The sequence below is a fragment of the Bos indicus x Bos taurus genome, chromosome 28 (genome assembly GCF_003369695.1).
Source record: "Bos indicus x Bos taurus breed Angus x Brahman F1 hybrid chromosome 28, Bos_hybrid_MaternalHap_v2.0, whole genome shotgun sequence".
Taxonomy (NCBI): Eukaryota; Metazoa; Chordata; class Mammalia; order Artiodactyla; family Bovidae; genus Bos; species Bos indicus x Bos taurus.
The window spans coordinates 37,384,072-37,396,700 of NC_040103.1; the positions used below are offsets into that span (position 1 = coordinate 37,384,072).

At 40.3% G+C, this 12,629-nt stretch overlaps 1 protein-coding gene across 6 annotated transcripts in view; it reads left to right on the forward strand.

Annotated features, from left to right (window-relative positions):
• The window catches only part of NRG3 (neuregulin 3), a 1,272,378-nt gene that overhangs the window by 514,160 nt on the left and 745,589 nt on the right, over positions 1 to 12,629 (forward strand). For all 6 annotated transcript variants that reach the window (XM_027530406.1, XM_027530409.1, XM_027530408.1 and 3 more), the window contains exon 2: positions 11,676 to 11,805. In XM_027530406.1, coding sequence (XP_027386207.1) covers positions 11,676 to 11,805 — 130 coding nt within the window. The remainder of the gene's footprint in view (positions 1 to 11,675; positions 11,806 to 12,629) is intronic.

Here is a 12,629-nt window from a genome sequence, read left to right on the forward strand (position 1 = left end):
TGCTCACTGTGGAGCTGGGCTTCTCTGGGTTTTAATTTTGCCTTTCCATTTACTAGCTGTGAAATTCTGAGCATATTGCATGATCCCTCTATGCTTCAGTTTCCTTTCTGCAAAATATTTATATCTGATTAATAGGTTTATTCCAAACATTATTATCACGTGTTAACTTCTAAGGTCTCTGTTATGCTAAGACTTTCTGCTTTCAAGTGTTGTACCTATAAAAGCTAAAGACAGGTCTAGACCATGAGACGGAGAAGGTGATGGGCACTCCACTCCAGCACTCTTTCCTGGAAAATCCCATAGATGGAGGAGCCTGGTGGGCTGCAGTCCATGGGGTCGCAAAGAAGATAGGACTGAGTGACTTCACTTTCACTTTTCACTTTCATGCATTGGAGAAGGAAATGGCAACCCACTCCAGTGTTCTTGCCTGGAGAATCCCAGGGACGGGGGAGCCTGGTGGGCTGCCGTCTCTCGGGTCGCACAGAGTCGGACATGACTGAAGTGACTTAGCAGCAGCAGCAGCATCAGCAAACCATGAGAGGGTCTGATATATAGCAGTGTGCTTCGTTAGTTATATTGACTGTTAAAGTTCCACAGTGATTTTATTCTACTTGGTAAATCACCACTGCTCCTATTCCCCTGAAGAAAACCTCTCCATGACATCCAGTATGAAATGCACAGAGTACCTAAACTTCCTCACTTATTATTGCAGAAACCAAAGAGTTATGATCTGGCCCCACAAGGACCCTGCTCTATCTATGAATTGATTTATTCTGATTAGACTTGTCATCTCCATACTGCTTATTAAATATTTTAAATATCACGTCTGTGTATACTTGACAGGCAAGAAATTTGAAATTAGGAGAAAGTTCTTGAATAAACAAACATACAACTATTTATTGAGAAGCAATAAACTATTTTTCACCTGAAACCAATGGACATTAAAAAAAATAAACCCTGATTATTAGCAATCAGCCTCAGGTACATTCACATAGGCATAGATATATTTTTCACCATTTAGCTTCAAGAACATTATTATGGTACAGTGTTACAAGGTGGTGTTTACCTTATCATGCTGAAGGTATGTGTGTGTCTCTGATGTTGGTATAATCCTCATTTTTATAGCCATTAAAATACTTATTCACTCTGAAAGCATACATTAAGCATCTACTATATGTCAGGTCCTGGGATAAATGATAAGGATTTAGAGGTGACCTTGCCAGGTCCACAGGAGCTTGGAGACTGGTTTGGGAAAAAAGTATGGTAGATATGTAAACAGTTGAATTGTAGTTCAGGAATCATTCATGGATTAGAGGGAGAAATGAAGTGTTATTGGAATTTCGAATACTTGTATCCTGAGAGATCTGGAGAAGGGTTCAGTAGGAGCTCACATTTTACATAGATTTTAAACAGTGAGAAATGTTTTGCCAGATGAAGACCTATTGTCTGTGTATAGGTCAAAAGAATAGCGTATATAAAGTCACAAGGTCGTAAAAGGCCTGATCTGTTCCAGTGTTCGTGCAGCCCAGGGAATGTGAGAGGAACATGGGAAAGTGAAGCCTTTTGTGTTTGGCTTATGTGGGGAATTGCAGGAGAAGCACTTGTTGATGAGATCACCAGGGGATTTTAGGCAGCTAGGGCACGCTATCAGGTGGGTGCGTCACCTGCTTTCTGAGCAGAGCACTCTTGCAGCAGCACAGGGAGAGTAAACCAGAGGCTCTTGCTACAGGACCAAGAGGCTCTCAGCCGCTGTACATCACATAAAAGTGCTTCAGGGAGATAAAGATATCATGGAGAATGAACACTTCCCAATTTGAAAGTCATCCTTACAAGGAAAATCAATCCCAGAGGGTTGTTTAGGGAGTGGGCATGGTATAGAAGGAGAGCTGGGTAATTGAGGGCTAAATTGGCCCCTCATTTAAATACCTCAATGCGCCTGATTTGGAAAAGAGGCCCAGCTCAGAAACCAGTTAGCATCAGCTAAGGTCCTGTGCTGGAGAAGCTCGAAAGGCCTCGCCAATAGGCCTCATGGATTTAACCTCGGTGTTCTCCTTCCTTCTGGAAACCAAGATTGGATAACCACCTACAGAGGGCCATGTTCTTTCCTGGGCTGACAGTATTGGGAATTTCTCTCTACATGCTGCTGCTCCCATATAAGTGAAGTCTGAAAAAGTGGGAAGCTGTCCTGCTGGCAGCCAGTCTGTGATGTTTCCAAAAGGGTAAATGTGGTATTCCAGCCAGCTACTCTGTGACTTTACTTGGAACAAGAGGGACACAAGGCCGCTCTACAAAAAATCTTCCGAATATCTCCGTCTTCTGACCCATGAGAGGAAGTGACTGCTGCTCTTTGTCAGTGATAAATCCTCTTCTGTCCTGGGTTTTTAAGCGATGTGTTCGTGGTAAGATGGCCCCTGTTTTTCTGAAGGTTAATTCAGCCCATGGGGTAGTTGCTGTACAGTTTAAACTCCCCAGCCAGGCTGTTTTTAGAAAGAATTAAGTCTCTATGGGGATTTTAAACTCCTCATCTCTAAGGTAAAAGTCTCCAAGTCAGGGTTGGTGGGAGGATATTGTCTGCTTGAAAGAGTGAACGACAAAGAAAGGAAAATGAGGGGAGTAGGGCCCTGACCTAAATGAGGGAATCCCCATGAGAAGAGCCCTGTGCTTGGTGATAAAACCTGAGGGATTTTGTAGAGAAGAACTAGCTAATGGCAGTTTATTTATTTTTTTGCTGTATGTTCTGATGTCTCATAATACATGCTCTGGATGAAATCTATAGATTACTGTGAGAGTCTGTGGGGTGCAGGGTAGCTCCCTGGAGAGAGGAGCCTGTGCAAAGGTTTCAGTGGGTGTGGATTCGGCCAAACAGCTGTTGCCAATGTACTGAAAAGGTAGGCAGGTATTATGTATGAGGTGAGGACAGAAACAGACAAGGGCTTAGAAGGATTTTGATTGTCTTAATAAGAGCTAGGGATAGCCACTAAATCATTTTCCAGAAGTTTTTTTTTTTGCATTATGTGTTGTATACACATTATGCAAACTGATTGTAATGTGGGTAATTCATTTTAGGGTGACAAGCAGGTATACAGTAGACTTATAATGAATATTCCAGGTGAGATAAGGTGGGAAGATGTGGTAGATTCTGGAGATGCTTAGGAAGTAGAATCACCCACTGATGTTTGATGATTCATGTGGAGGGTTGGAGGGTGGACTTCTGGCCTGCCCAAGCGAGTCAACAGTGGGACATTAGTTGTGATTTAGAATCCTGAAGGAAGAATAGGGTTGTGGGGGAAGAACAAGAGTTTAGTTTTCTACCAGTTAATTGGTAGGTGTCTTTGGGATACACGTCAGGACGGGAGAGGTAGACAGATTGAGCCCAGAAAAGCCTGCAGGATGGTAGATTGAACTCAGGTGTAACTTTGAGAGTTATTGTCATGCAGATGACATCAGGCAGGATCACCCAAGACAGCTGTTCTCAGAGTTTAGAGTGTATGCAAATTATCTGGAGAGCTTGGTAAGCAGCAACTCACCACTCGCCTCTAGAGTTTCCGATGCAGTAGGTCTGGAATCGGGCTCATGGGTTATCATTGCTCATATACTCTCAGATAATGCCAATACTGCTGGTCTAAGGACCACGCCCAGAGGAGCCCTCACCTAGAGACAAGTAAAAGTTGGTTTTCCCCCCCCCATCCCACCAAAAAAAGGAAAAAGAAGTGGTCCCTGGGAAGCAGTCTAGTGGAACAAGTCAGACTGTGTTGGTCGAATCCAGAAGCTTCCAGCTCAGAACCATGTGATATTGGGTAAATGACATAAATATCTAAGATTTAATTTCCCCATTTATAAAATGAGGATGGTAAGTAGTAGCATAAATTCATAGTGTTATCTTAAGGCCAAAAGATAGCTAAAGGAAAATGCTTAGTGTCCCACTGGAGTATATGTTAGTGTTATTTAAAAACTATTCCCTGAGTAATCTACTTTAAATAGAAGTTAGGTGACAGAAACCAAGAAGAAAGGGGAAGATCAGCATTATGTAATAGTAGGAGCCAATGAAAGGTTTTTCATGAATATGGGAGTGACAGAGTATTGGATGCTTCTGAGAGTTCAAGCAAGATGAGGGGGGAAAAAAACTTTAAAAAATCTATTGGATTTAGAAATTGCTAGTGATATAGACGGAACCATTTTATAGGTTGATGTGGGGAGCAGAGGGATGGTGCTTCAGTGACACTAGCTAGTATTTCTTTTTATGCATCTCAGTCTAACTTTTTAAAAGTTTAATTGGAGGCTAATTACAATATTGTGGTGGTTTTTGCCACACATCGACATGAATCAGCCATGGGTGCACATGTGTCCCCCACCTCAACCGCCCTTCCACTCCCCCCCACCACCCCATCCCTCTGGGTTATCCCAGAGCACCAGCTTTGAGTGCCCTGCTTCATGTATCGAACTTGCACTGGTCATCTATTTCACATATGGTAATATACATGTTTCAATGCTATTCTCTCAAACCATCCCGCCCTTGCCTTCTCCCACATAGTCCAAAAGTGTGTTCTTTACATCTGTGTCTCTTTTACTCACTGGTATTTTTTTTTAACTATTGTGACTGAATGCAGTTTGTATAGGTATGTGTATATGTACACGTAGAAGGGAATATATTCAGCTTTAGGGTAAATGTTGCATTTACCCTATAAATATTTTTTACCTAAATAGCATTTATTTACCCTGTAGATAAAATCCCCAATAAATGCATTATCATTGAATAAACTATGTCCTGTGTAGGTTTATTTAACTTAATACAGTTTTTAAAAACAATATTTCAAGCTGAAACTTGGCCCAGGTATGTCACACAGGTTTGGTATGGGTCCTTTCTACATTTTTTTTTTTTTTTTGCCAGAATTGATGGCTCTGGGATTCCTCAGGAACTGTTAGTTCCCACAGCAGCACTGTGACTCAACTGAACTTTTAAATTCCTTGCCCAGCACTCCCCAATTCTCCCACACCAACAAAGTGAACAATTGTCTGATATTTGGCAGCAGGGAGAAAGCTATCTTTGCTTTTCGCCAACTGAGAAATGGTTTGTTTCCCTTTCAAACACCACTGCATTCTTCTTGCAATTTTCCTTGACCGTTAATACTTTATAACTCAGTTTCATCCTGTGTGCCTTCCTGGGAGCCTGGTAAGTGGCAGATTCTAGAGAGGATTTTAATGTATGGCAGCATGTCTCATTTACACAGCTTCCATCCATGGAAGACCTTGCCAGAGTCGACAACCATATTTAAATGGCTTCTAGACTGTAAAGGTATTTTGCTAATACTAAATCTGGTAGATTGTGTCACCAGATTCTAATTTTTCTTAGAGAATTGTCGTGTCATGAACTTAGTAGGGGAAGGAGGAAACTGCTTCATGAATCTGACACTTGCAAGTCAGGCATAGGAAGATGGATTTAGGGTCTAAGCTATGCCTTGTCACTCTCTTCCTCAGGTCTTTCTGCTCTTCCTATCTAGAATTCATTTTCCTCTGCCAATTAAATCATGCCCATTCAAGACGTAGCTCCAATGCCAACCCTTTGGGAAGCCTTTAGAGATAACTACAGCATGAATTAAGCTCTCCCTTTCTCTGATTATCTGCTACAATTATTATCTGTAATAGCCCATTTAGCACTCTTGTTCCTGCAACAAAATCTGTGTTCCCACAGTATGCAGGGTTGTGCTGGCAAAAGAGAAAACCTTCATAAGTAATATTCAGGTTCAAGTTAGTACTTAGGGGAGAAAACCAGTCATTGTTTTCATTCATTAATAAATTAACTTTCATTGCAAAATCTGCTGGGATTTCTGTCTTCCAGCCTTACATTTTCTTCCCATTTTGCCTTTAATGAATTAACCACCACCATTTCCCACTGTGCGTTTAATTACCGTACTGATTGCTTACTATGTATGCTATGTGATGTGGAAAGAATACAGAACTTAAAAGCAAAATATTCTTCCTCATCTCCAAAGAGACCAAAACCCATAAAAATAAAGGAAAACACATTGACTACATAAAAAAAAATGCCATGTGAATGTCTGGATAGTTGAATAGCCTTTGTGGTCCCAAGTGAATGGGTGCTATTTATCAAACTAGCAACCACACATCCTTGACCTGAGATGCTGAACTTGGCTCAGGTGCTTGGAAGACCCATCCTTACTACCATCTCCATTCATCTTAAGCCTTCAGTTCAGTCGCTCAGTCATGTCCAACTCTTTGCAACCCCATGGGTTGTAGCACGCCAGGCTTCCTTTTCCATCACCAACTGCCGGAGCTTGCTCAAACTCATGCCCGTCAAGTCGGTGATGCCATCCAACCATTTCATTCTCTGTTGTCCCCTTCTCCTGCCTTCAATCTTTCCCAGCATCAGGGTCTTTTCCAATGAGTCAGTTCTTTGCATCAGGTGACCAAAGTATTGGAGTTTCAGCTTCAGCATCAGTCCTTCCAATGAATATTCAGGGTTGATTTCCTTTAGAATTGACTGGTTTGATCTCCTTGCAGTTCAAGGGACCTTCATGCTCTTTCAGAATATTTTTCCTACTTATTTTTTCCTCCTGTCTTTGCCTGTAGTTTGCGGAGTTGATTTTATGCTCTTATAAAATTCTAAGCACTTTACTTAAATTGCTTTTGGAACTCTTCTCATTTCCTAACTTCTAAACATTTATTCGTTTAGAATTTTTCTTTTATGATGATAACAAGGTGTATACACTTGACTATATAGAACATTTAGAAAAACACTCATGTTATAAAAAGATCATTCTTCTATGAACAACTATTGTGTGCACCTGTGTCAGGCCATCTGTGAAGTGAAGTGAAAGTCGTTCAGTCATGTCCGACTCTCTGTGACCCCATGGACTATACAGTCCATGGAATTCTCCAGGCCAGAATACTGGAGTGGGTAGCCTTTCCCTTCTCCAGGGGATCTTCCCAACCCAGGGATCGAATCCAGGTCTCCCGCATTGCAGGCGGATTCTTTACCAGCTAAGCCACAAGGGAAGCCCCAGGCCATCTGTAAGGCTGTGGATCAGAGATGTGAAGAACTTCTGTGCAAGCTCCTGGTCCAGTAAGATGTGGAGTTCATGAGCTAATGTGGGAGAGAGGTGCCTGATAAGGAAGTACTTTGGAGTAAGGGAGAGTCTTGGAGGTACTTTGGAGTAAGGGAGCATCTTGAAAGACAAATCCAAATTTATGGAAATATTTGATCCCTTTTGGTTTACTTGCTTGGAACTTTACCCTGGTAATTTTTTGAAGACAAAGAGAACTCTGTAACAATATTATTTATCAGATATCATTCCTAGAAAGAGAAGATGTACTTTTGAACTTTTAAAACATGACAAAATAGTACCATATACTGCAGCTATCTATCTTATATTTGTAATGTACTCAATATGTCAAAAACAAATGTAAACCTATATGGATGGGCTTCTATATGTATGTGCTACATATATGGAGGTGGCACGGTGGTAAAGGATCCCCTTGCCAATGCAGGGGACGGAGGATTTGGGAGTTCGATCCCTGGGTTGGGCAGATCCCCTAGAGAAGGAAATGGCAAACCACTCCAATATGATTGCCTGGAAAATTCCATGGACAGAAGAGTTTGGGGGCTATAGTCCATGGGGTTCCAAAGATTCAGACACAACTGAGTGACTGAGCTTACATATATGTATATACTTATAAGCATAGATATAAATATCAGAGGGTATCATCCAAATTGCTACTGTCTCTTTGTTGGACTATGTTTGTTCATAAGTAATACAAAGCCTAACAGTGATTTAGACATAGTATACATATGATTTACTTTACCAAAGTATGTCGGAGAAGGCAATGGCACCAAAGTATGTAGGTGATCTTAAGAGAAAGCACAGAAGCCAGTGATATCATTAAGGAAATCTTCTATCTTTCCACCCACATATTTGGTATGATGCCTTACAATATAAAATTTCACCTTATGGTGAATCTGATTTACCTTTCCCAACACCTCTGTTATTTTAGGAGACTAGTGCTATATGGCGGAGAAGGCAATGTCACCTCACTCCAGTGCTCTTGCCTGGAGAATCCCAGGGAGGGCAGAGCCTGGTGGGCTGCCGTCTATGGGGCCACACAGAGTCGGACGTGACTCAAGTGACTTAGCAGCAGCAGCAGTATGATATGGATACTATATAGTGAAATGCATAGGTAAATTGTTACGGTTTCAAATTTACTGACACCCGCATTTCATTTATCTATACAAGGATCAAGCCTAGTGTTCTATTGTGTATCAAATTATTTAAAATACTTAATGTTTTTTAGAATCTAGTCAAATCACGGTGAGGAATAAGTGTATGTTGTTGTTTGGTCGTTCAGTTGTGTCCAATTCTTTGTGACCCCATGGACTGCAGCATGCCAGGCTTTTCTGCCCTTCACCGTCTCCTGGAGCTTGCTCAAACTTCAGATTCTCCAAGCTATGAAAATAGAAAATGTGAGGGCACGTTATAATTGACATTTCTGTCCTCTCCCACCTCAGACTTTTGCAGAGGCATTTTACTTGGTTCTGATCCTTTGTGTTGTACTGATGGATGGTAACGTAATGGGAAAAGCAGTTGGCAGAATTGGGCGGTAACCCCTGGAGACAGTAGTTGTCAGATGGAAACTAATTGATTGTAATTGCTCTGCCATTGTATTGCTCGTGGAGTCTGTAGCCTGTTAAAACCACTGATTGTAAAATAAGGATCTCACTTTTTATCCTGTAGGTTATGTTAATGAAAAGCTGTTCTTAGAGGAATGATCAGTGAAATCAATAAATAGATAATAAGAAATTAAAAGAAAACTTAACTAACTGATCATGAATTAATATACTTCAGCAGAGTAGCAGTCAACTGTGTGGTGGTTCATAATGAATTTTTGGCTCAGAGCTCTTGAATCCTAAATATTCCCATAGAAAGAGAAATTGATTCTGCATAACTGTTTATCACAAACTGTCTGGAATAACAAATCTTCCCTGTAGAGGAGATCTCCTGGAAAACAAACCAAAAAAGTCTTTTGCAGAGCCTTTAATGCAAGCCAAAGTATGTTAACAGGCAGGTATTTTGAAATAGAAAAAGTTCCCATTGTAACACTAAGAAAAGATTAGAAGTGGATTTTTCAAAGCTCATGGTATATGAATAGTATGAGTGGGGCTTCTGTGTGAATCTGAAGGCAGTTTTTTTGCAATATTTATTAGTACTAAAATGAGTACACTAGAATGATAAAATTAATGTTAAATTATGTCTTTTTATTGTAAGATATGTATTACATTTTATATGATAATTGTTTCTTTTATGATCATATCTTTTGCCAGTGGCACTTAAACTTTAGTGATATTAAAATTGTCAGATTTATTGAAGACATTTTTTACTGAGCACTAATTCTGATTAAGGCTCAACCTCTGACCTCAAAAAACTCAGGACAAAGAAACAGATAAATGTGTAAACAAGTGGCTACTTTCAGCATTGAATACAGTGATACAAACAATAAAAGGTGCTGAGGGACACAAAGGGAAGATGATACAAGCTCTGAAGGATTTCTGGATGTTTTCCAGCAAACCAAAAGATGGCCCAGGAAAAAGGATCGGTGTTATAGTTCTGGTATTGGGGAAATAGGATAAGAGTTGGAAATGAGGTTGTATGTTTTAGGATTCAAGATGAGGTTAGTCAGGCAAAATTCTACATGGCCTATGCGTTTCTTTGCTCTTCTTAGGAATTTGGAGTTATTCCTGTGGGAAAGGGGCTCCTTGAGGCCTTTTAGGTGTTGGGAGAATATGAGTAAATTTTCTTCCTGTGTAATAACTCTCCCCTGTATTTGGATGATGGGCAGAAAGAGGCTCATTGTGACCTCCGGTTAGCAAGCTGGTACAATGGCCCTTGCTGCTGTTGAACGTTATTATTAATCTATATCTATGTAAAGGAAGGCTTCCCAGGTGGCTCAGTGGTAAAGGATCTGCTTGCCAATGCAGGAGGTGCAGATTCGATCCCTGGGTTGGGAAGATCCTGTGCAGAGGGAAATGGCAACCCGTTCTAGTATTCTTGCTTGGAAAATCCCAAAGACAGAAGAGCCTGGCAGGTTACAGTCCATGGGGTAGCAAAGAGTCAGACACGACTTAGTGACTAAACACACACACATAAAGGAAATTAAGAGCTTACATGCTGAATCATGTATTCATCTTTGACTTTTCACATACATTTTTTTTTCTTGAATGTTGCAATGAAATTGGTGCTAATATTTCAGTTGCTTAAAATTCTGAGACAAGAATGTCTACATGCTCTAACAGATTTCTTCATCCAGTAGAAAGCACAAACTTATTATGTTTCATATTTAGAAACCTGATATAGAGATATGCTACTGCTGCTAAGTCGCTTCAGTCACGTCCGACTCTGTGCGACCCCATAGACAGCAGCCTACCAGGCTTCCCCGTCCCTGGGATTCTCCAGGCAAGAACATTGGAGTGGGTTGCCATTTCCTTCTCCAATGCATGAAAGTGAAAAGTGGAAGTGAAGTCGCTCAGTTGTGTCCGACTCTGTGCGACCCCATGGACTGCCGCCTACCAGGCTCCTCCTTCCATGGGATTTTCCAGGCAAGAGTACTGGAGTGGGGTGCCATTGCCTTCTCTGGATATAGAGATATAATTTACTTTAAAATGTAAATGATTATGATTTTTAAAAAGCACATATAAGATAATGCTAAAAAAATGACATTAATTTAGTCCTGTTAAATATTTACCAGAAACATTCTTTACATTTGAGATTCTGTTTCAGAATTTGGAACATTTGCATTTTAATTACATAATAAAAGGAGAAAGTGAAAGAATAATTGCCTTAGCTATTAGGAAATTACAGCTGTAACTAAAAAATAAAACACAGAAAATGACATTGGTATCCATAGAAGAGTCACAGTACATGTACATTGATCAGATGTTTAATGACATTGCAGAGCAATAAAATAAATACACTAAAAAGATTGTATTCAATCCTTTAATACAACATGTTTCTCAACACTGAAATTAATGAAAGCTAATTTGAGGTTTTTGATTGTAGAGTCATACAGCTTTTGCTGTTAATGTATCCACTGATGGGACTTGTCTAGATATGATTCCAATTGTTAAAATCTTGTGGAAAAATAAGACAGTTGAATCCAGTAATTGTTTTAGTCCTACCTGCTCTAACAGAATACCATGAACACGGTGGCGTACAAACAACAGAAATTTATTTCTCATAGTTATGGATGCTGTAAAGTCTAAGATCAAGATGCCCATGGATTCAGTGTCTGGTTAGGACTTCCTAGTTTGTAGAGGGCTATTTTCTTGCTGTGTCTTCATATGACTGGAATGGGTGAAGGAGCTGTCTGAAGTCTTTTTTATAAGAGCATTAATCCCATTCAAGATCTACTCACCTCCCAAAGGCCCCACCTCCTAATTCCATCGCTGGGTTTCAATATATGAATTTTGTGGGGACATAAACATTCACTGTATAAAATGGTCATACTCAGTTGTGTTTTTATCAGTCCACTGAGGGGTTCATCCTGTCTGTCTAGTTCCTAAGGTCAGCGGTCACGAGAAGGTCTCAGTGCATAGATCCAGGCCAATGACAGGATCTGGGGTGTCAGAATGAGCTGCTGACAGTATTTCATTGTGTTTCTCATGACAGATACAACGACATATTCCACGGAGAGATCCGAGCACTTCAAACCCTGCCGAGACAAGGACCTTGCCTACTGTCTCAACGATGGCGAGTGCTTTGTGATTGAAACCTTGACCGGATCCCATAAACACTGTCGGTAAGTCCCTGTGGCGACTGACACTAAGGGCAGGTCCTCAGAGAGGCCTGGAGACGGAAATCTGTGCTGAGCTCGAGAAACATACAATGTGATACACACAGTCCGGTGCTGGAATGGCAGAATCAACAGTCTTAATAGGGGAAGAACAAGGCTGGTATCTTTAGTATTTGAGAAAGAGAAAACTGAATTTTTGCATGACAGAGCAAACTGCTCTTCTAAGATCTAGAGCCTCAATATTTATTGTGAACCAAACCCCAGAGGCTGTAACTGTGTCCAGAGAAAACCACATCTTATTTTGATTCTGCCCCTGTTGATTAATTTCAGTCCCCCCCGCCTTTTTTTTTTAACACCTCTGATGATGAAATACTCTCCAGCAAGATGTTGTAAATGAAATCATAGTCCTGTTATAGTCTAGGTAGAGAACTACTCAGTGAAAATTCCCGGTGGAGATCAAGAAGGTGTTTAATTGGTTTTTAGAGACATAAGGTTATATAACTGCTAAAAATAAAAACAAGCGGAGATAAATAGTTGGTCTTGTAGACACTGCAGCTTTAAGCCTCCATAGAAGAATCAAATTAGCATCCAAAAAATACTTCCCACGGAGCTTTTATTTTGAGCTCTACCCTGGTAATTTGTTTTTCCTTGCAATTGTATATGCTTCAGTGATTATATATATCCACACCCCTTTCCTTTTCTTTATTTACTCTTCTCATATGACACAGTTATTAAATTAATTATTCTGAATCGTGAAGCATGGAAAATTATGACTTTCTTTTCTTGCTATTGCTAGCTATTATAAAACTTTATTCCATGTTGTTTTATTA